Here is a 24718-nt window from a genome sequence, read left to right as displayed (position 1 = left end):
AATACACAGACCAAGGGTTTGGACAATGATTCAGAACATCAAACGGAACAATGATATAAACTTCCACATAGCTGCTGAATTTAATAATCGAAAATCGAACTCTTCTACGAAACGTTATACATGTAGTAAGAATTGAAACAGAATAGGTTTATCGACTAAATAGATCTGTACATATGTGCACGTCGACAATTTCTTTCTTTTTTGATTTTGAATTTTGAATTTATTTTTTTTTTTACATATAAATTCATATATCAATCAATCAAAACAATCTCAACGAGTCTTTTAATCAGGACAAGGACCTCTTACTACAATAAATGCTGTATGTTGTTTGTAGGAGATTGAAGTGTTTCAAGTACATAAAGTACTTAAATGGATTTGCCAAACAAAGTAAACTGTGGGGTCATTATTGGTTTAGTCCATGGTGACAACATCCCCCGTCATTCGGCGAGATTTAAGTGGCTGCTGTACTAATTCCGGATGTCTTCCTAAATAAACTATAAAGAACGCCATTGTATTGACTTCCTAGCGGATATCATATGCACACTACCTTCTTGTTCTATACAATACTATCCTTATATTTATTAGTAAAGGCAATTAGTTTTTATCTTGTCATTATGGCGAAAGAGCAAAAGTGAGATGGGAGTCAAAATGAATTTCTCTAGAGCAACGCTTATTTCGTACTGTGGTGAGATTTTTCTTTAACATTTTATAACATTTGATGAATAAGGCATTTTATATGTGTATCTCCGTAAATAAGTTAGAATTACCGCCTTCGCTGGAACCACAATATTGCGAGTGCGCAAATTATCTCTCACCATTGACAGAAAAATAATACGATTGACAATACATTATGTAATTAATGCCTGTACATTATCATGTTTGAGATATTCAGAGGTCTGTAGTTAGTAACACGTGTAACGTACTTGCAAGTTATTCCTTTTTATCCGTCTCAGTTCCACACTACCAAGCATGTTTTGGCAAACTTTTAAGCAACAAAACGACATTTAAAGGGGCATGGTCACGATTTTGTTCAAAAATTACTTTTCTAGTTTTAATATTTACAATGCTTCAGAAAGGCATTTTTAATAGGCAACCAAAATTTGAGTGTCATTTGTTGAGTTATAAGCGAGTTACAGAGCTTGAAATTCTTTGCTATGTAAACAAAGCGTTTGTTTACATTTTGAACGTTGAAGTCAAAATTCCAGTTTAAAACCTAAAACGAAATTAATGTGTTAAACGTTAGGAATTGCTTATCTACGCTTAATAAAAAGATAGACAAATAAGGTGGAAAAAGATTTTTTTTTACTGGTATATTGAACCTTTGATAACAAAAACAGAGCACGAACCTTGTTTACAAGACAGAGAACTGTGAGCCCCGTAACTTGCTTATAACTCTGCGAATGGCTCTCAAATTTTATTTGATAATTAGAAATGCATTTCTAAAGCATTGTAAATACTAAAAACATAAAAATAGAATTTGACCAAAATCGTGACCATGCCCCTTTAAGATATCATGCCAATACGAATTGCAATTGCTTTGATCAATGACAGATCTCATGATGTGCGTTGGCGCATCATAATGAATACCGCCATGTGCCAGCAGAATAACTGTATCTTGCAATGGTAAATGGAAATTGTTTTACATTAATAATATTTAAGCTTTTTTTTTTTTGTTTAATTGAAATTTTGTGAGACAAGTTGCGTTTATAGATAGATGAACACAGCTGGTAACGGTAAGAAGTATAGAGCGTTTTCTCAAGCAGATCTGAAGCAGTTCTAAAGGCGAACATGCTTCAACAGTGACCGTATCGTAACCCCTAGGCAACGTTACCACAATATATAGTTTTACATTGCTAATCTCCACCTTATAACCTGGCTATTCTCACATTTAGATACATGTACATTTATTGATGGACCGCAAACTGCATGTATAATTATCGAATGAACAACGGAAAGAGTGCATGTTGTCATCCAACTGTAATACATTAGTCAAATGCTGTATTCTACATAAGATCATTTATTTATGGTATGTATAGGTTGTAGATTTTTTTCAACACAGAAACATGGAAAATATTTAATGTTAACAAAAGTTTGAAATATTGGTTTTCTGTAAATTTTGCTTACGCTGGAAAGATATATGGTTTTATAGTTATACTCTGTCCCGGGTTTTTGCTTCCACCACTTTTTGCTTAATATTTCGATAATCATAAATACCTTTGTGCTCAAACTATGCTCATCCACTAATATGAAAAATGCCCTCTTTTGAATCGCCCCCTCTACCGCTTCAGGTTTCAATACACATCCAAAAATTGAAAATCTACGGGGATTTTGCATTGCATCAGCCATTATTAAGCCCGGATGATAACGTTGAAAAATTGCGCGAGGTATCCCGAGTACTTCCAAATGGAGAAAAGATGTAAACATTTCCCATTATAAATCTCCGTAAGAAATAATTGTTTTCGTTTCTGTGAATTTTTATAAGTGAAAAATGATAATTGTTCAAGGAAGATATCTTGGGTATTTTCCCTTTCATCGATTTCAACTGTACTTCTTTCACAGGTATGTGTATTTTTATTAAAAATCATAAAAAAGTTATTGAAGCAATAACTTGGGACAGACAATAGTTATTTTATTTAGGTAAATTACAACCCGTGTTTAGAAGGATAAAAGTAATTGATTTGTGATCAGTTTTGTACTATACAGAAAAGTATAACGTTATTCTGACATTTGTATTAAAAAAATTAAACAATGTTTCAGGATTAGTCTCTCTGGTTTTACGACCAGTAACGTCATGCAGTCGGACAACACGTGAACGAGAGGACGTGGCGCTGAAGGCGTGTCTTACCCACTGGAGCGTGACACCGTCAACCTACGTCATCGATCTGCAGAGCACGCTGTTTGACGCCAATCTGACACACGTCTGTCGGTCAGTATATCTATATATCTGTTCATTATTTTTTAAAATTTTCTTTGATAGGGAGTTGTCATCGCAATCACTTGTTACCCCCTAATAAAAAATATGTCCTTTTCTTAGAAATGATAAGTAGCCACATGTAAATTAAATTAGTCTTTATTATGATTGATTCATAAAACGTAAATATTTTCTTTTTATATGCTCAAAGAGTGGACAAGATTGAGGAGGCTGATCATTGCGTCACTACCGTACCTGTCGACAACTGTCCAGAGGTACTTCTGTTTTGGCGCCATTTCATCGACCCTGTCAATCAGGCTTGCGGCAACATCAAAGGTAAATAATGTACCGTGCACAGGTAAAACAATGCTAAAAAATACCATGTACAAATAGAGGTCAGTCCAGTATCGTCTGAGATACCGGTATCGATGGCAACAAGATATATACAACCTAATCACTGTTGAAACTTTTTAAAATTTAGAATCTTCTTTCCTATTAGATTTCACCAGTTCGGTGAAGTGTGTTGACCAGACGAGATTGAAAACCTGTCAAGACAAAACGTATGCTCTGGACTTCTACAGTCGGAGTAAGAGCGTCAGACGACAGCAGTGCCAGTAAGTTTCCCCAGGGGTAAATTCAATATAACTGTTTGCACAATTTAACCATAGTCTTTAAACCGTAAGAAGATGATGTAGTTATGTGCTAAGAGGTGTAGGGCAGTGAGAATCTAGATATCTTCATCTGCTACTATTATAGATGCTACGTTGTACTGTTGCAATGTGTATCCAACTCACCAAAATGTTTTAAACCGTAGAATCTCAGTTTGGGTTCGGTATCAATTACTGATCATCATCGTCCTCCAGAAGTATATATGATACAGATTATATTATATTTTATAGTATAGTATATATCATCTGTAGACACGTCCTTGCAAAATTTAAACGATTTGCGATACTAGCTGTCGTTTGTTTCTTTACAAGTTTTAAAAAGATTCCGTTTGAATGCTTGTAGAACATTAAAATCGTCTCTCGTTTAACATAAACGTCACACCTCGTTCTGTATGGTACATCAATCAAGAAAAAATCTGTTCTTTTTGTTCTAGAATCATTCTGGAGTACAAGGCCTGCATGGATGGTGTCGTCCAGGACGGACCGGACTGCCGGAGTGATGACGTTGGAACACTCAACAACGTCATTGGTCTACATCTCCTGCACCTCGGAGGCTACTACAAGTGTTCTCAAGGTAAAGGCATTTCGTTTTAGTTTTTAATATGAATACTTGAACTGTTGTCAATAAGTTAACGCTGTGTTCACCAACAAATTGCAGGGAAAAATCTGTTAATAATGGGTTTTTTGGTAAATCTTTACAGATTATCCTTTTGTTATGCAGCCCGTTGACTCATTAAAAGGTAAGCAAAAGCACCAAATTTTGTTGTTTTTGAGAATTTGATTTGTAGCAGTACGTAACCAGTGCTTTGAAATAAAGTAAAAGACTAATATCCGGTTCAGCGACACCTATAGTTCGCGTGTGTGGAGTTGTTTCCCGACCAAATCAAACGTCATTTCTTCCCTTAACTAAATCGCACATCGTCTAATCTTGGACATTTTTTTTTCAACTGCCACGTCTGTTAACATTAGGAATTGGAAAATGTAATTCCTATTATATTTAGGTTGGAGTTTTGCATTGACTGGATCGATACTCCATTATTTCCGCGGGGGATAGGGAAACATATGCAAGTTTCTGTCGGCTCAGACATCATCCGATCTTACAGCAAAGAATGTTGTAACACTAAAGATTGTTATCTCTCAAATAAAAATACGTAACTTTCTAATCTTTTAAAAGATATATCACGGCAACGTGTATATCATATGCTTCTCACATTTAAAAATTCATACGCGTATAAATCTATTTTCATTATTGAAAAAGCTTTATCTCATTCTGTCTTCTAATTCCGTGGAATACAAATCATATTAACGTACATTGTTTCTTTACGAAGATAAAGTATTTGGTGTGACATTTACTCCATTATGTTCTTAAAGAACAAGGGAAAACACTCTCATTTGGCGTCCATGTTCCGACGCCCTATTTGCAAGATTCATGAACTAATCTAATCGATATCAAATCTTTTAAATCAAATTCAATTTTAAAAGTCACTACCAGTTTATAAAAGCAGTGTCAACAGCAGACTGTGCTCAAAATACAAAGACTGGTCTTAGATCTATCAACTTTAGACAGCTCACTTTTGATCCCAGTCTTACTTTTCCACTATATATTTTCTTTGTAAAGGTGAGAGCGAGATGAAAAGTGAGCTTGGTTAAGTTTAATGGCCCATAGCCAAAGATAATTTTGTATTTTGTTTTCTTTGACAAAAGAGGAGTATCAAAAGATATAATCATTCACATGATGCAGAATGAAATATACTAATAAATCTAAACTGCATTAACTGTACATGTACTACTGGCAAATGTACTATAATCCAATACATCTACCGGTATCACTTCATTTAATCCATACTTCTTGGCTTTGTTTATATTAGGTATTCCTAAGGAGTCATCGGAAAAGGAACTTGATTTCTTGGATTGAGATTCCCTGCCACAATCACCTTTCTGTGCCATGCTCCCCACAATCCGCGGTCTCCTTGTCCTCTGACATCATTTAGTCACCATGACAAAGGTCACCATGTCAATCACGTGACTCAGCAGGATGAGTCATCAGCAGCACATCCAGTAATTCACCATATTGGCCAGCAAAAAAACAAGACCTTTAATATGTATACAGAGAAAAAAAAATAACAACATCATTTTTCTGTGGTATATTGTGTATAATTTGACTAGGTTAACATGATAAACATAAACAATTGATATATCTTTCTTATGTATATAACTGTTTGCAAGCATAATGATCTTCTTAAGCACAGACCCTCACAAAATAAACAGGAGGAAACAACTGTACAATAAAAACAAAAACATGGTTGTTCACTGAGGTCAAATCCATGTTAACAAGCATTTACACGACTCTGACCAAACATTACGGGGAAGCAGTTTCTTTTGTAAAAACCTTTTGATTCAAGGAATATTGCACAAATATGTAATAATATCATTTTTTAAGAAATGGCCATTTAATCATCTTTGGTAAGGAAGAACTGAAGTTTTGCTCAACATGTACCCAAGTCAATGTGTATAGATACATGTGCTTTTTCATAAAATTTTGTAGTAAAACATATACAAATTATACATATATCTACATTGTTACAAAATGCCACTACAGTACATGTTTAAACTAACTGCAAGCATGTTTACATGTGGCAACTTTGGCACAATAAAAACTTACTGACATATAAATATCAATGATGAGTAATGCTGAACTCCAATCAATTTTCATCTGAAACAATGATTCAATGTACATGTATATTGTAATGCATCACTCTTGCACACCGATCAGATATTGTGGTCAGTCTACAGGCACTTAGCAAAAGATGCTTCAAGTCATACAGAAAACAAAGGCACACACTTTTGTACATAACTGTAAATGAATTTGCAAATACAAGTGATGATTGCATTTTGTTAACATTTATACATATTGTATTTATATCTATATATGTCTGGAATGGTTGTCAAAATAATAAACTATGTATGTGGTATCAATCTCAATGGATTCAGCATCTGATATCCTTGTCTTTGTCACCATGCATATAAATAGATTGGTATATTGAAAAAACAATAAAAATAAAACATTTCTGCAACCCAGAGACACACTTTCTCCAGTTTTTTTTCTGTTTTGATCACTTTGCACACAACCGACGGAACAAAGCTCTGGCACCAAACATCCTACTTCCTGACCTGAAGTCCTTGGAAACCATGGGTAGATAGTTGAATCTCCTCAAATGCTTGTCTACCAACTTCACCTATAACAATATAGAGAAAAAATTATTTTATAGAATTTTTTTTACCTACTGTTGCAGGTCATTTGAAATTTTATCAAATTGTATAGACACAAATTTACCATTACACCCCCCCCCCCCAAAAAAAACAGTGAAAAACCCCAGGTTTTGTATCGCATTTCGGTCAGAAAATGAAGAGAATCCCCTAAAGTGACACTTTCTAATTAAAGAACTCTGCTACCTACCGAAAGAGAAGAGGGCTTGCTTTGACCTGACCCTAACAACAGTTGAGGTATCAGTCTGGCAAAGATAGGACAGTCTGTCGATGCTCTCCAATGCCTGTAGTAAAGGAACCCCATTAAATAATCTCTACAGTAACGTTTTAGTGCTGTCATGAAATAAGTACTGTAGATTCCTTATTTTACGTGAGTACTTAATTCAACAATACCGCTATTTTGTATCAAAACGCAAGGATATAAAATCATGAATGCGGAACTTTTATTCTAATCTCTTAGAAATCTCAACTCTTACAAAATAAAAGCGAGATTTTTAAAATCCGCGAGGGTTGCTTCTCGCGATATAACACGGATATTAATTCCTCACGTTTAATAAGGAATCTACAGTAATTAATTGAGAGACAAAATTTATATTATTTTTAATTATTGCATACAGTCTACTTTTACATTTTTGCAATTGCCTGGCTTCATAATAATTTCTATTTCAATCAAGTTACTAAATCATGTTTCTGCTCTGGCAGTTCATAATTTTGAAGTCTGTGTATAATTGTACTTTTATTTCTTATTTCACTACTCACCTCTAACTTGCCCAGTGCCTCACAAGCACCTGCCCTTATCTCAGGGGTCTTGTCTTCTAGTCCCTCAACAAACACTAGCAGAGCCTACAAAACAATGAACAGGCATCAGCTGACAGCCACCTTTAATACCACTTTAGAAACAGAAAATGAAATGGTGATGTCAACTAAAGGTCTGTTAAAATAATATTTTTTTGGCATAAAAAACCCTCCATAGTACGTGCTATACTTCCAGTGAACCCAACAATAAATATTCAAATGACCTTGAAGGTTGTTATGCTTTATGTGTTAATTGTATTACCTTATCCCGAAGTTCTTTCTTTTTTGCGAGAGTTTCTAAAAAGGACTCTACAAAAACAAAACAAGAAGAATTATTCACTTTCCGAAGGCTATATCAATGTCCTGTTAGTAAAACTCCCATGAATGGTCAATCTGGTCACAACAATTCATGACCACAAACAGATTAATCAGTGATGAGTCGCTAATTAATGGCCAGGTGACACAGCGACACCACAGACTTAGCTGTCATTATCTTACCCACACACCATAAAATGTTCTCTGATTGAATTATCATTGGCATTTTTTATACACAGTGAAATATGTACATGTATTACTCACTGAATAAAACATTTTTTATACATAGTAACATTAATAAAGTCAGATGCATCATTGATGGAAAGGTTTGACCACATGTACCTGTGTACCTAGTACTTGTGATTGCATGAGTGTTTTTAATACTTTGACATACAATGCATATATACATATACAGGCAACTTACCAATCGTCTTGGCTACATCATTGCTGCCACTGACCAGGAGAGCCCCCATCACCTTGAGGCAGGGGGAGGGGGGTAGCATGTCTTTCAGGGACATCACACATTTGATTATACTCTCAGATTTCCCGGAACACAGCCTTTCTATCAATTGCACTGAAAGTAACAAAGAAGTGAAGTTTCAGATTGCTTCTGGTAGAAAGATGAGGCAAAAGTTGATTTTAATTACCGGTAAATAAATGCAAGTACATGTACAACAAAGGATTATATATGGTTTGAGCCTAAAATGGCCCCCTAAAATGAACATTGTCATTTTACTGTAATTCTTTGTTTTATTTGTACAAATATACATTTGAAGTTTTTTCATAATTTTCATTTTGATTTTAGTGCCCACAATTTAAAAATATGACATCATAAAGTTGACCTTTTCCCGCCATTTTCTCATTTTTAGCATAAAACGGCTTGTTTTGAGGCAGTTTATCTTAAAGGAAACATTGAGCGACTGCTTGAACAAACAAAATATTTTCACCAAAGATGTATCTGTACAATACTTATAAGTGACAAGAAGTTCGTTCTTGTTCAAAGAGTCGCTCTATATTTCCCATTCGAAAAAAGGTAAGAAAAATGTCAAATTTTGGTTGATTTTGATTGAATTATAAAAATAGCGTCACTTCTGACGTCATATACTGCCAGTGAGTGCATATAAATCAAATAAATGGGTGAAAAACATATTTCATGTCAACTCTTTTTTAAAATAACACAACAAGTTAATGTACCTGAATCATTTTAATCAAAGGCCGGAACGGCCACAAAGGCGTCGAGCTGACATTTTCTTTTAATAAAATGATATCAATAATTTAAATTTTTGTACTAAAAGTCGTATATCAAATAAAATTAGAATAAAAAAGTAAATGAATTATATTTTGTGCTGCTTTAAAAACAAAAATTAGTATATTCCCCTATAAAATAGGTAGTGATGCGTTTATAATACATTAACTCATCATGGTTACAAAAATTGAAGAAACTTCAAAGTTAAAAAAAAAATTTCTTCCTGCTTAAAACAGTTTTTGAACATTTTTCACAGGTTCATAATTTGAATACATTAACAGTGTGTCTCCCTAAATATAAAAATAAAACATACTTTTATTTATTTCAATTCCCTTTTGAAACAAGATTACCTATTGTATGGTTGTTCACAAACAAATCCACAACACGTGCTATCTAAAATACTCGACCAACTGCATTATTGTTTTTATTTCATTAGATACGTTTATCGCTTACATTTATTTTGGAGACCGTGCCCGATAACAAAAAAATTTACATATAAAAGTTTATTTCTATCGGGCGCGGTCTACAATTAAAATGTAAGCGATAAACTAAAATAATATTTAGTGGTTTACACCTTCTTGTATTCATCCGCCATTTCTTGAGTAAGCAAATTTATACTTATGCAATGAGTTGTCAATAACCAGAGAGGCAAAGTTGGGTTTTTTGTACACAATTAAGTTGAATAAATGAATAAAAATCTTGTAATGTGTTTAATACTTTAAGGATCTTATTTCTTATGCGCATTTAAAAGGCGGTGCAGAGCATGAATTTTTGGACGATTGCCAATCCAGACGATCGCTAGAAGGCTGCCGAGCATTAGCTCGACGCCTTAAAAATAGCGAATTTTGGGGGCCAAATTTGACTAATATCATATACAGTTCTTTAGCATAACTTCTGAGATACCCATCTACTATAGCTAAACATCTATAGCTTGCCTTGACTAGAAGAGATAAATGCAAAGCCACCCATTTATAATTATATTCAACCAAAAGAGTCTTCCCTTGACTATACACTTCAGTCTTGTGTGTTCATTGAGCATTAATTTTTGTTTTTTCTTCAAAACTCTAACAATTATGAAACAGTTCTTACATTCAGCTGCTACTGCATCTACATTCTGTAAGCCTCCCTCGTCCTTGAAATACTGCAGGAATTGGTGAAGTGTGACCACGCAGGTAGCCTTGACCTTTTCGGGATCATAGCTTGGGACATCTAGAATTCTCATCACCAGGTGTCTTAAAACTGTTTCAAAATGAAAAAGATATTTTTTACCAGGTACTCATTAAATTTCCATTCACTTTTCTCCTCTTATAAATTCAGTAAAAATAGCTAACAAAATTCTAAATCAGCAAGAATACATTCATATCATTGAAACTTTGGAGGAATTTACAGACTTCCATTCAATAAAAAAAATCTACCTTTCTTTGGATCCCTGCTGTATTTACTCTGTAGCTGAGCTCCATACTTTTGTTCAAAGGCAGTGACAAGTTTCTCTGGGTGTATGTAGAGGACATTGGTGTCTGTACATCTCACCCAGAACTCCCGTAAACTCTTGTCCTCACTCAGCTCTGTCATTACTGTAAACATATGAACATGTTCATATACTTCTAGTCATGTACATTTAGTCATGTGAACATGTTCATGTTGAAAAAAAAAATCTTTTTTGTTGTTGTTTCCTTTAGGTTTAATTGTTACAGACATTGCAATATCAGCTCATGATTGTTTTTGTTTTGTTTTTTTTATCAAAAATGATTATTTTATGCCTATGTCATTATTAAGTAGAAGTGATATAGAAATCAAGAACAGTTGGCATTATGATACTTTCATCTGGACACAACTTACTGGCATGGAGATCCAATTCTGAGGACTGTGAAATCTTTATAAGGTGTTCAATAATATCTGCTTGTTTTTGTAGTCTGTCTAGTGCATAAATTTCTCTGCATTTTAATGGTCCAAAACTTCCTAAACTCTGTAAATGAAAATTCACAAAGTTAAATTCAACTTGTGAAGTTGTCAAAGTCCTTTAAAGTCAATATTTCTACAGAGTATCATATGTACAGGTTAATCCATTGAAAAAGTTTAAAGTAAAAAATAGGTTATCTTTTATAAGTATTTTTTTTTCAGAATTGTCTTAAAATAATTTTATTTAAAAAATGTTTAACCTCCAGCAGCCGTTCACAGTACACCAAGTGGAACACCAGAGCCTGATCCACCTGTTCGTTTCCAGTGCTGGGGGGAAGAGGACTTGAACCCTCACTGGATCCTAGATTGACATCCTCTGACAACCGCTTAGCCAGTGATTCAATGCCAGAATCAGCAGTCTTAGCCGTTGATTCAGGACTTGACATCACATGGTCGAAAATTGTAGATTCTCTGAAGAAAAAAGGCAAACAAAATTAAGCATGTTATCAAACTATCTTGTTTTGAAAAATGTAGCAGGTTTCATTCAAATGAAAATGGGAACATACTGATTTGTCTCCCCTCCTTCTTCTGTCTCCTCGGTATCCAAGAAATCAAAAGCACCGAGGGCATCCCGAACAGACACACATATACTGCCTGACCGAGAGCTACATCTAGATTCCTTCTGTGCAAGTAAAATAATTACAATTGATACACATTGAAAGGAAAAACTAGATGAATTGAACTATTAAAGGTCAACGGATAAAGATATGGTATAAGTACTGCTGTTTACTAAAATACAAAATAAAACCAGAATAAAGAAAGGTTATATATATCTGGCCCAATATGGCATGATACTTAGGGGGGTGCATAAAAACATACAAAAATTACATATACAGGGAAAGCAAAATTTTGGCATCAATAATAGTGTTGAGATAGCTTATATTAAATATGCTTATTATCCTCACACAAAGAAGGAGAGTTATCTTAAAAATACTTAAGTTCCCCAGAAAACCATACACTAATTTCTGTCCCTAATACTAAATTTATATCAAACTAATATTTCTTTCATATGTCAGTATAATTAAAGTACATTTCTATGACACAACAGATCAGAAATTGAAAGTCATGCAAGAAGCAATGAAAAAATAGTTCCCTTGCAATATCTTACGTTGAAGTACACAAAAACAATCCTTTTTCAGCAATGCCTTCCTTTCAAGACCATGGCCTGATAACAATACTTTCATGAATTAACTTTTAGGCTATGGCAAGCACTGATTGTCTATGATAACACATTACTCACTCTTAGAACCTGCTCCAACACGACCACCACATCCTCCAACTTCTCTAGTTCTCGGTACTGTCCGTGATAATCCTCAAGACTAGCACTTAAACTGTTCAATGCATCCTCAATGTGCACAGGCTCGTCCTTAGTCAAGGTTATGCCATGTCCCATGGCCACATTAAAGTGCATATTTCCATAAGTATCGCTAGAACCACTGGACAGAAAGTGTGTAATTCTGCTAGGGGTGGGGGAAGTCCCTGCCCCTGAGTTCAAGTTTGGTTGTGACACAGTATATCTCTGAGGTATCTGTTGACGAGGATCCACAAATCTTGACGTCACTGGGGGAGAGTGAGCGTTCCTGAACTGGGGGGAAGCACCGCTGGGCAAGTACATGGCGTTTGATTGGCTGGATAAATGGTGTCCATAGTGAGGAGGTGAAGGGTGTACACTGGGGGGAGCCGAGGCTCTCAGAATGAAATTATCGTCTTTTGTTTGTGTCATACTGATGGGATTGGAGTATCTTCTCTCTGCTCCCAGAAAATCACTCTGGCTCTGAAACATTACACACAGAAGTTTGGTATATTAAAGGTCTATCTTCATTTGAAGAATGAATTATAAGAGAGATATCAAATGCAACACACTGAAATCGAGAATGCACCTACCAGTTCTCCATTGAGAGCCATTACTGACACTGGTCGCCTCCTGGGGGTGCTGGGCTGTCGGAGGGGGACATCGAAGTATGGCATAGTCTCCTCCACCCCATCCAGAGGACTAGAGATAGAAACATAATCCCCACATTACAAGATTAATAAATCAATTGGCTTCTTTCATCAATATACGTAGCCATCAATTTCGCTTATACCGGTAAACTCAACAACGTAATCCATGAAAATTTGGTATTCAACCAATTTTAAAGAAACCACAGTATTATATTTTGGGGGAGGGTAGATATTGATACATTGCATACTGTAGCCACTTTAAAGGTTACAAACTGTTATATATGTGACATACTTCCATATGATGATGACACTGAGTTTGAGGGAGCCGTTGGTGTTGATGCTGACGGTCATCAGCTGGGGGTTGGCCGAGAACAACTCCTTGGTCTCACACTTTTTCTGCCCCAGAGTCACCGACTTCAGCATCCTAAGCTCAATGCCCTGAAATTACAAATCCATTTCTTAACTAGTTTTTTTAAAACTTGCACTCAAAAACTTTCATTGCTATGAAAAAAGAGACAACCCATTACAACATAACTGAAAACAACTGACAAACCAATCAATTTTTGTAGAGAGGGAAAAAAAATCAATGTACCTTAATGTTAAAAACATCTCCAATGACTGCCTTGAATTTGAAATCCGGATGGTCCCACCTCTGGGTTCCATTCTTTTCTATACGGCCTTTAGATTTCCACTTCTGGTGGCCATGTTTGACAACAATTTCAAACACATCTCCTGGACACAATCTGGCAAATCCAGCCATTCCTGAGAAGACAAACTTAATTTACAACCATGCAAAAACATGCAAGGAATCAGTACTTAAAATGTCACTTAACATGTAATTGTCAAAATCAATGCTAATATTTTCAGATTTGCTAACTGTTGCAATTACCTTTTAGTTTACATGAGAAAGTTCCCATCATAGCCTCCAGCTGTGCCTCAATGGAACACATTGTCTACAAAATAGAAGCATCCACTTTAATTACGAGATCTTCTAAGAGTTTTCTCCCTTTCACCTTGTAAAATTTCCTGAACTTGCATTGAACTCTACAGTGATAGAACAGGTAGAGAGAATGACAGATGATAATGAACAGAGGATCATAGATCTTTGACCTGTTGATCTACCCAGGAATTCTGGGCAATGGTGTTTGGTGTTGTTTCTTTTTCTTTTTTGCTAACATTGATGGTCTTGGATCTTTTTAGAGGACAATAGATTGAAACACTAGTTTTACTGATTAACAATATAACTATCAGGAAAGACATTCCATGGCACTGTGAAAAATTCATTAATCAGAAATAATTACATCACTTAAATGTAGTGATGAAAAACAAACAAAAACTTGGTCATATCAACAAATATTGTTTGATCTTGTTATATTACCACACGTTAATAACTTATCATTTACAAGTATCATTATTCTAATAGCATCTTTCAAACTTGAATTTCTTATTTAGCACCGAACTTGAATTTATAATTTTGGGTGAAATAAGGCTACATGAAATGGTTATGACACAGAATAATATTTTTATTTCACTTTGATTTTGAAGGACATTACAGAATGATTTTTGACAAGGGAAATTCATTACAAAACAGCACCTTGAACATCTTCCATGTGAAAGCAAAGAAACTTATTTTTTTTCCCCTTGGCCTTTCATTTTATTTCTATTTATTGATATAAAAAAAAGAGAAAAAATCATTAATGAGAAATTAAAATATTGATTAACTCAATGTGGATTGCTTTAATGGTTTCCATATCAAACTAAGCCTAATTTATGATGCTGCTTTTCTCTAACTTTATATGGCAGCTTGTGTCTCGGTCAATACCAACCTGTGAGCATTCCTTCAGTCCGTATCGAACTCTCTCCATCGAGTCTTTCTTGCGATGGGGAGATACTATGAAGGCTCGCTGCAAGGTTCTAGTACCTAAAAAAATTAATTTCAAAAATGAACTCCAACAGAGAGTAAAAAGCATTAGCTGGTTGGAGAATTTGGAAAGTGTGCAAGAACAAAAAAAAATCAACAAGAGGCTTTGGTTTCATCTTATCTTTAAACCTCTTAATATAGCATTGTTTTCAGCTGTTTAATTGGAAGACTTTCAATGTGCATTGCCACAGAGATCCAATAGCTAGAGAAAATATGTGAGCTGTTTTGAATGAGCTATAATCCTGCCGTGACCTTATAATCCAGTTTGATTGCACTCACCTTCTCTCATTTGTTGCTGTACAATATAATTGTCATGGAGTTCCTCAATCTAAATTGGAAAATGATAAAATTGTTTAGCATTGTATGCTGCATCAGATAATAATGAAATTCTTTAGCAATGCATGCTGTACCAGAAAATAATCAAATTTTTATGTTTGATTCATACTCTTTGTTCATTTACTAGCAAAACAGGAAAGATCACCTTAAAATTTGTATCTCAAGTTAATTAGCTAATGATATTGAAAATTATTTTCTTGGACATGGATTTATATCCCAAAAGTCATAACTGACTCAATTCAAGAATACATGTAACATGTTCCCAGTCCTGGTATCCAATGTCATTGTAGTGTACTAAATTGATGTCAATTACAAATCACAGGAATCATAATCTCTCTCTCTCTCTCCTCTCTCTCTCTCTCTCTCTGTTTCTTACCTTTGCCAGATGAAATTCTAATCTCTTTAGGTATCTCTCAGCAGATTTAATTTGCTGCAATAAAGAAACAAAATAACAGTCTTCATTTATTGTCTGTTTTCTATTCATTTTAAATGTTCATTCAATCATAATATTTCAAGAAAAATAAATATGATCTTCTAAACTTTTAATTCATATACATGTAATGAGATTCTGAACAATGATCTATTGTAATCAAATCTGATATGCTTTCCTGGTTTCATAATTTTTCTCTAACAGACCACACAAATATATTTTGCTACAAAGGATGTTTATGTGTAAATGAAAACAACATCTGCATGCACTGCTCCTACTAAGAAATCAAATTTTCTTAATGGTACTCAGTGTAAAAATTCACACTCTAAATGAGTTGTTTACGAGCTCTTTATTTGAGCCACTTAGACCACTGCCATAAAAATACCGTAATGAGGAAAATGGTGCCATTTGTCTACCCTCATTTCTTTAGATGTTTCAAAAAGATTTTATTTTGCTAATGTTTAAGACTTCCCATAAAATGTTATTTGGTTTGAACAGGAAGGTCGCACTGACTGTCCCAAATAATGATAAATTGCCTAGCTGTCTTCATAAAATCTGGCACTTTAAAAGTATTTCTTTTTTATTGAACACAGTAATTGTTAGCAGCATAGGTGGATTAAAATTATGATATATGAGACCTTTTGGTCTCTCATGCTAAAAACGATACATTTAAATATGTACATCATTTCAAGTTTTCAACCCATAGCAAGTTTATTTAAAATTTTGCAAAAAAGATCTATTTCTCATTATAAATGTTTACCAAAAAATTCCATAGGAGTGAATCTACACTATTAATTTAAAAGGCTCAACCATTCGCCACACCAAAATCTTAATAAGTTCACGTAGTTAAACATGAAATCATCCAAGTACCTGTTTTCGTCTATTTTAAGTACATGGATTGCATGGTGATATACTTAAAAATTACAAGTATCAAATTAAGTTTCAACTTCAATCTTGAAAGGTTCTACAATGAACACTTAACGGATAAAATTAGGCTGCTTGTTGAAAATTACGTAAAGAAATACATAATTGGCCACTATTGATCTTCGACAAAGATGGTTTTTGTGTCAATCTGACGAAAACAAACTACTAGCTTTCTGTACTGTAACACTACTGTTAGTTTATTGATCATCTCTATGCAATAATGTCTACCATCTGCGGGGAAAAAAAACTACCGTAATAATAAACCCCACACTTCCTTCCTACACAAATAATGGTTGACCAAACATAAACAGGGAATCAGGTGAACAAATGACATCACAATTACTTCCTAAACCTATATACGTTATGTTGTACGTCAGCTCAGAGCTTCATTAGAATTTATTGGGGGGGGGGGGGGGGGAGCAGGGAGCAGGGAGGGAGAAACTGAAGAATCTCTATATAGCTCCCAATTCATCCCCTCTTAACTTTTTATCATTTAAAGGCATGTACGTAGGCGCCAGGAGGAATACTCAGACACTGGCCAAGGAATAGTCTCCATTGAAACTATTCCATTTTGCCCATCTTTTCACCGTTGAGGCATATTACTTAAAAAGCATAGGGGCAGGAGGCACTCATTTAGTAGGAACTTTGTAGTTTTAAACAGAATTTGAAAGATCTTAAGGCAAAGTCTTAGGGAAGTTTATGAATTCTTTGGGTACTGGTACTTCCTTACTATTCATTAATACATATATATATGCTTGCATGGCCACAACTTGAGGAAAAACTTGGGTAATTATGGTATGCGGTGCAACTTTGTAATATCTAACCCTTCATTAGTGCAAGACGTACATGCTGACACACAAAGTGGTACAGTTTCCATGCTAATCATACCCACACAAAACAATTATTTCATCAAAATCTCATGCAGGATAAGGATGCTTTTTTTTAATTGGTTTAAACAAACAACATAATTAGGTTGATTAGGACATCCCCGACAATGCTGGCAGTTATTACCTTGTCTGTTTCCAGCAATCTTCTCTACAGAGTTAAAGTTCCATCAAATAAAATAATGAATCTTTTCAACTCAGAAACTTGTCATATAATTCTGCTTAATTGTGAAAATTTTGTTGTGGTTTTTACTAAAAAAAAAATGAACTAAAACACAAAAACGACCCCTAAAAAATTTGCAAATTATTCAATGACTCCCAATAGGGATGACCAATTCATTAAGTAAATATAGAATTCTTTAGAAGATAAAAGGTAGCAGGGAATGCTGGTCTTAGTTCTATGTGATGTTTGCTGTGTGTTTGATTGGTGTCAATGTGTTTTTTCCATTAGATGTAGATCCGAGTGTTTCAGTGCTTACTTGTGAGGTGGTAGTTTGGTCAACAGTCCTGGAATGTAGAGCCTCAATATCGTCCCTAGTGGCCTGGATAAAATCTCTGTAACGGAGAGAAAAGGAAACAGTTAAATTGTCATTTGGATGCCATATGTGGGTGAAAATATGTACACTCGGATTCAAATAATGATAAAATAAATACAACATGTGTCACTTTTTTACATATATATTTATGCAAATTCATGTAGATAAAAATTAATATGAAAGCAATTGTAATGAAAAACTGACAGATATAGTGTATATTATAGAGCACCTGCATTTCAAGGTTAAAGGCCTTAAATTCATATAAATTATATAGATTACAACACAGATAAAACTTTCATAATTTATTATTATATGTTGATATAAAATGTATTTGTGTAATTTTTACCCATGTAATGATTCAGAAAAGCTTTTAGTCAACATAGACATTAAAAAGAAGTAAAAACTGCTATAAAGTGACATTAATTGCCTTCTCAAAAACTTGATAATGACGCGAAAAATGAAACATTTTCTGCTACATTTGTTTATACAAGCATCTTATTTCAGAAGGAAGAATTTCGTTTTTTCATATGACTAACGCTCATTCAAAATGGGGATCACGCGAGCAAGGAAGATTCTAGTGAGTCAGACATTGCAATTTTCATAAAATTGTCCATATAGTTCTATAGACATATGAAAGACCCGGTGAGTCCTTTGCACACAGTTGTAATATAGATTGGGTGTGTTTACTGTTAATAATTCATGAGATATTTCAGATATAGCTGATCGTTTTTAAATCCCAGCTTTTGTCATTAATGAGACTTTGAGCCACATGTCTGATAAACAAACATCTGTCCCTTCTGCTTACAGCACAACAAGATGTACTTATGTAACACAAGCACTTCTTATAATTAGTAAGAAGATGACATTCCAAACCTACTAAATGTCTGAGGAAGCAATATACAGGAAACACACGCATGTCATAATATATTTTACTATGTGACGCACAAGTCCATACATATATACACACTGTATTTTCTTTACTGATGTTATATATGTATCTCATGATAACCTCTTTATATTTCATATGATTTTCAAATAAATATATTTATAAATAACATCATAGTATTTTATAATAAGTACAACATGTTCAGGTGTGGCCAGTTAGATGCTATTTTTGGAGCTAGTGTAATGATACATTCCGTTCAGTTCTATAAAAACCAACCTTCTTTAACCACAGTTATCTTTACAACTGATTTCAGTGACCCCCTCATGCCAAGACCCTTGGAGCCAGATATAAATTTCACACCAAATTAGCTACCACCATAAACCACCATATCAGCTGATAAATTGCATGACAAGGTGATCAGCTATGGATGTGCAATATGTCTCACACAATTAAAGTACTTTTTCTTATTCCACTCCCAAATAATCTGAACTTAAGAAAGTTTTTGATCTATACAATTACATCATGACATCACAGTTGGACTCTTGCATGCATTTCCAGGTGAAAATAACTTGTCAAGGAAGCTCTTCTTTCCTTTGTCGATGCATGCTTGACATTCTGCTGGGCTTGAGGCATATATACACAGGAGTCAATGTGTTGGGTCAGGTATAGCAATGGCTAATTTACTGATACTAATTATGCACTATGCCTCTAGCTAATTGTCACTTTGAAAAAAAACACAGACAATCTGTTGTACCCATTTCCTGCCAAAATTCAAGTTTTCTATCTAAAAATTATAGGACTTGTAACCACTAGGCAATATATGAATGGTATCCATCTGATTAATATAGGTATTAATCTTTGGGGTTTTTTATTTTTTGAATCGACATTTTTAAAAACCATGAATGCGGAGTGTACTTTGATAGATAAAATATTGACTGACCCTGAGAAAGATTTTTAAAAAAAATGGAAAACAGAATTTTACTTAAGAGATCATCAAGTATGAATGTCCCCTAAAGCCATATCAACAATAAAAATATAATTTGATCATCATATTAAATCAAAAGTAATAAAAATTCATAACACACCTCAGGACAATTGAAATTCTTGGTATCATAAATAAAAAATGTTCCCAATAAATATAATCTTTTCAGAACTGCTACCAATAAATATTTGTGATTAGATGGTATCTTATTATATTACGCAAAACCTCTTCAATCAAATAAAGTACAATGCAGTACATTTAACTACGCACACAGTCAATATTTCCTTATGATATGAAACTCGCTGAGTCACTGCTCCTTCATAGAAAAATATATAAAAAATACCTAAAAACAAATAAAAATCCCAAGTTGAAATATGAAACCATGCACCTACCTAATTCCAATTTTGACGCTATTAAACATCAGAAGGGTTCTATTGGGCCTTGGGACTTTCGGCATCTTTGGGGACTTCTTGAAACTGAGGCTAGTGCTGGACTTAGAGGTGGGGGAGTTTTTATGGAGGGTCCAATGTCCCCGGGCCCGGAGTGTCTCCCCCAGAACTGGGGCCCCTGAAGGGGTGTGCTGGACGTCATGGTGGGCCTTCATGGCTAGACTGCCCCCAAACGAGTGACTTCTCAGGACAGGGGTAGACTTGCTGTTATATCTGACGTGCTCCAATTGAACATGGTTATCCAACTGGAAGGGATCTTTTCTGGTCACTGGAACTGTAATAGAGAAGAGGAAGAGTTACTCATCAGAAGATCTAGTTACATCATCGAGTGGAAACCTTAATCTACTGTCTATCCATGCAAACCAATCCAATGAAACCTTGCCCCAATGAAAACTCTCTATGGTGCCAAACACCAGACAGTCATAAATTTTCCATTCAGGGCATTGTTTCCGCTTCCAATCTCCTATATCAATATTCCAACCCTGCTATGGGGGAATCAAATGATCAAATCAAAAGAAAACTTTAATTTCATTCCCCCTTTTTCATTAAGATCAATAAACCAACAAAGATTCCCCCTGATCTCCTACCATATTTTTTTATTCCTGCTGCACAGAAAATTTTGCATCACAAAAATATAATCAATATTCTATGCATACCATACTATATCATCAGCCAATATAAGTCCCCTAGTACCAGTCTGAATTAAAGCCAAAGTGACAGTTCAATTTGTAGACAATTCAACTGCCTTAATAACATGCACAGATGAGTACGTCAGTATCAGGTCTTTACAACCTTCCCATTGTTTACCAACACCTGTAAATTATCTGTATAATCCCATTATCTCCACATAATCCCACGGGATTATCACCTCATAATACTCTCAATGAACACATTTCAGGCCTTAATTTGCATCCAGTATCAGAGACTGTACCAGTACAGCAGCTCTTAATATTATCAATAAGTAAAGCTCCCATTGATAAAAGGGGAGATAACAAATAGCGCATAGGTCTTTGTCACAAAAAATGAGGAGAATCTCCCCTTTCCTTATCTACCCAGCAGATAACAGCACTGAAATTCCCAGGTTGTTCACAATCAGGAAGGGGGTTTCCTGACTACTAAATCCTTGAATTTGCAGAGACCAAGAAACACTATATAAATATCCAACAGTCAATATAACTGGGCACATCACTTTACCCAATAGTACTACAGTTTTTGTACTGTGTGTGATAAAATTAATTTTGTAAAAAAAAAAAATATATGGTTGAAATATTTTGTTATGTGCATCGTAATTCCTATCAAAGATTTTCAAAAGTTTGCAATGTAAGCTATACTTAACTAGAGCGAAAATTTCTCCATGTACCATTCCCTACTATCTATCTCACATAAAAGCTGATTGCGCGGCCTAACATTGTGTATGTAAAGCCATCACTTTTCAAGATACATTGACTGATCTCTATTTATGCTCAAAGCGATTAATACACAGAAATTTACATTTACTTGTAATCAGAAAATGCACAAAGCAGTATATAGCAGGAATTTTGGTTCTTCTACCAGAAACTGTACATTTGATGATTTAATCAATATACACCAAAAAATATCTCTTCCTACAAAAATTCCCCCAGAAAAAAACAGTTACCATGGTGACTGGCGTCTTACTTTATGAAGATAATCAAGTTTTTTAACGTAACTTAATGAAATTTATTAATCTATGAAGAAGCTGCTCTCTCTCGGGAACTAGATTTTTCAGAAAATAGGATGGATCTATACTAATGTAGATATATGGTACTCAATCAGTAGAATTCAAATCACAATATACTGACATGTAAGGAGTAGTTCAAAATACTTAGTCCCAAAATTATTACCTTCTATGACAGTTAAAACATCAGAATTCACTCAAAATCAGAATCCAGATACAGTCAGTGAGAGAATTGCTGTTACAAGCGTCAAGAACTCTAATATATCTGACGATCAGGACTCCACCCTATGAAATGTGTGAGGTTTAGGAGGAACTGAAATCTAATGCCTAATCTACACTCAAGCAAAGAGTCCCTCTTTTACGTGATAGTGAAATATGTCCCTCTGTCATTCTAAACATAGGTGTGTAGGCATATTACACAACAAGCATATTACACATCATAGCGTCGTATATAGTAAAGAATCGACTTATTGATCCAGCTGACCTACAATTTCATTCTTACCTTCTGATTAGCTATGGTCGTGACTAACATCAGTTAGTTCGATAAATGGCTATCCTTTTAGCGCTATGTAAACTATGATTGATCCTGGAGATAAACAATTACACAGGTAAAACAAAAATTTTAATCTGCCATTGTTCCCATCTTGTGTAGTAGGCGTGACTGACAGTCTCTTTCTATATCTCTCTCTCCCTTATAATATATCAACAATCAATATTCATGATATCTTGGTCTACTCTGCTTCATGTTATTAGTACTAACCAGCTTAAAGGATAAATCAGATTTGTCATTAAAATCCCATTATATTCAGTCACAGTTAAAAACAATCACCATCCACGATCAGAAATATCATTTCAGCAGCTGTGAGGCTGCAATGAGAGCAAAGATTTTTTTTACTCTGCTTTTTCCACGTGGCTCATTAAAAACGAACGACTTCACTGTATAAAACTAACGACTTTACTGTACACGACGTGGTAGTTCACACATTACATATGTCTATACACTGGAGTCCTAATCCATTATGAAAACAGCCAATTCAGTGGAATTATCAAGAAACACTACTCGACTTCCAAATTGATCACTTCCGATGGCTAAAACAGTCTATAGAGCATGGAGGAAAAACATGCTAGCCTGCAATGGTTTTACAACAGGGGGCATCAACGAGTTAGTTATATTAGCCTATAGCAGCAATAAACTTGTGACAGTTCCTCCCAGGTCTCTATATAAAAACACTACTGTACAGAGCCTTGGAGTTATCGGATACAGTTCCTGTCACATGTCTGGTGCTGAAGTTTGATGCTATTCACAAACAAAATTTTTTTAATAAAATTGGATTTTCTGACAGGCATGCAGTCTGACTGTAGCTAGCTAGCTTGCTGTTGGATAAAACGTTGGGCTACCTAAGGGATTTTCCAGTTTTAGTAGGACAACAAAGAACAAGGAAAGATATGCTTGGTTATGACCAAATTGATAAAGGCATGTGACCCAGTGGACAATAAATATATGATGGGAGATCATTACAGAATTTATGCACCATTGATCTATTAGTAGATATCAGTTCTGGAGTGTTCAATACTTTTAGAAACACTGAAGATGCCCCTAATTTCACCTCAGCCGAGTTAAAACTAAGCTGAAGATTAATGGGACATCAACAGGCCCGTGTCATGATGGTTATGGGAGATCAAGTTACCAAGTCGATGCAATTAAGAATGTGGAGGATCCAAGATCCGCACACACATGAATTCACAACAGGAAATCACAGACATGATTTTCCTTTTTTTTCAGTTTTAATGCCCACAAAGCACGTAACACTTAAACGATTTCCTCTTTGCTGGCTTCAAGTAAACAAATAAATTCATCATTTTTGTTTCCATGAAATTTAAAATTATAAAATAATGTAATAAACAGATACTATAATATATAACATTTACAGTCAGAAAATTACTACCTTTTTTAAAAGTCTTTAAATCACTGAAAATTTGTAATGCTTTATATATTGATCAACAAGGATTTAACAAATTGAATTACATGTATTTGAAAGCAGGAGACAGCTGTTACAATTGAATATCTCTCTTTTATAGTAAAATATATATAGTCATTAGTTTGCTCTTAAAAAGTGCAAATGCAGCTATATAAAGGAAATACCAGTACATGTAATTACTGGTGAATATGTATATACTCACAAGAAGAGGAAATGGGGGGGGGGGGGGGGGGGGGAGGTTAATTTTCAAGAACCTTTCATCTTTAAACAATTTCTTTGTCCCTAATGGTATTTAGTGCATTACTAATTCTTTTCATTTTTTTAGGAAAAAATATTCTATGGAAACTCGATCCCCATTTTCAAACAGTATGTTAAATTGTTTAAATAATCATTAATCTGGCTTGCAAGCAAATACTTGTAATATTTCTCCTTTAAAATTAATTTACACAAAAAAAGGATTATTAGTGTTTTATACGAACTACATTTTAAAAGCATTCAATTGGTCTTCAGAATATACTCCTATGCAAATGAGATATTTAAAAGATCACATTTACAGCTATAAATCCTCCGTCTAAACAATTCATGAGTATATG

General features: G+C 34.5%; 2 protein-coding genes across 11 annotated transcripts in view; one reads left to right on the top strand and one right to left on the bottom strand.

Annotated features, from left to right (window-relative positions):
- The first annotated feature begins 527 nt into the window (after window positions 1–527).
- Window positions 528–6670, top strand: LOC105338932 (uncharacterized). The gene is made up of 7 exons (XM_011444253.4): window positions 528–685; window positions 2758–2926; window positions 3123–3247; window positions 3411–3525; window positions 4014–4153; window positions 4281–4319; window positions 5448–6670. Exons 1-7 carry the CDS (start codon window positions 637–639, stop codon window positions 5492–5494), a joined length of 684 nt encoding a protein of 227 aa, XP_011442555.3. The 5' UTR covers window positions 528–636; the 3' UTR covers window positions 5495–6670.
- LOC105338930 (rho family-interacting cell polarization regulator 2) overlaps window positions 5709–24718 on the bottom strand; it is a 45493-nt gene continuing 26483 nt past the window's right edge. For 4 of the 10 annotated variants that reach the window (XM_066084664.1, XM_066084663.1, XM_011444246.4 and 1 more), the window contains 21 exons: window positions 20394–20724; window positions 18077–18152; window positions 17725–17748; window positions 15736–15789; window positions 15303–15351; window positions 14929–15023; window positions 13992–14055; window positions 13695–13864; window positions 13395–13540; window positions 13046–13154; window positions 12402–12935; window positions 11668–11783; window positions 11362–11572; window positions 11042–11168; window positions 10618–10776; window positions 10292–10441; window positions 8381–8530; window positions 7904–7950; window positions 7606–7689; window positions 7037–7130; window positions 5709–6815 (listed from right to left, as the gene is read on the bottom strand). In XM_066084664.1, coding sequence (XP_065940736.1) covers window positions 6739–6815; window positions 7037–7130; window positions 7606–7689; window positions 7904–7950; window positions 8381–8530; window positions 10292–10441; window positions 10618–10776; window positions 11042–11168; window positions 11362–11572; window positions 11668–11783; window positions 12402–12935; window positions 13046–13154; window positions 13395–13540; window positions 13695–13864; window positions 13992–14055; window positions 14929–15023; window positions 15303–15351; window positions 15736–15789; window positions 17725–17748; window positions 18077–18152; window positions 20394–20724 — 2867 coding nt within the window. In that variant the 3' untranslated portion in view covers window positions 5709–6738. Of the gene's footprint in view, window positions 6816–7036; window positions 7131–7605; window positions 7690–7903; window positions 7951–8380; window positions 8531–10291; window positions 10442–10617; window positions 10777–11041; window positions 11169–11361; window positions 11573–11667; window positions 11784–12401; window positions 12936–13045; window positions 13155–13394; window positions 13541–13694; window positions 13865–13991; window positions 14056–14928; window positions 15024–15302; window positions 15352–15735; window positions 15790–17724; window positions 17749–18076; window positions 18153–20393; window positions 20725–21106; window positions 21131–22312; window positions 22498–22648; window positions 22883–22906; window positions 23493–24718 lie in introns of those variants that run through there. The other 6 variants (XM_034470381.2, XM_011444248.3, XM_011444249.4 and 3 more) reach the window with 6 other exon arrangements.

Source organism: Magallana gigas, chromosome 5 (genome assembly GCF_963853765.1).
Source record: "Magallana gigas chromosome 5, xbMagGiga1.1, whole genome shotgun sequence".
In the NCBI taxonomy this organism is placed as follows: Eukaryota; Metazoa; Mollusca; class Bivalvia; order Ostreida; family Ostreidae; genus Magallana; species Magallana gigas.
This window is presented reverse-complemented; position numbering and strand designations above follow the sequence as displayed.

What these genes read in the sequence shown, in the direction of transcription:
- LOC105338932 (XM_011444253.4), top strand. Translation starts at nt 637, where the DNA reads ATGGGAGTCAAAATGAATTTCTCTAGAGCAACGCTTATTTCGTACTGT. An exon ending in AATCTGACACACGTCTGTCG is followed by an intron (nt 2,927 to 3,122) that starts GTCAGTATATCT and finishes ATATGCTCAAAG; the next exon opens with AGTGGACAAGATTGAGGAGG. An exon ending in GTCAGACGACAGCAGTGCCA is followed by an intron (nt 3,526 to 4,013) that starts GTAAGTTTCCCC and finishes TTTTTGTTCTAG; the next exon opens with AATCATTCTGGAGTACAAGG.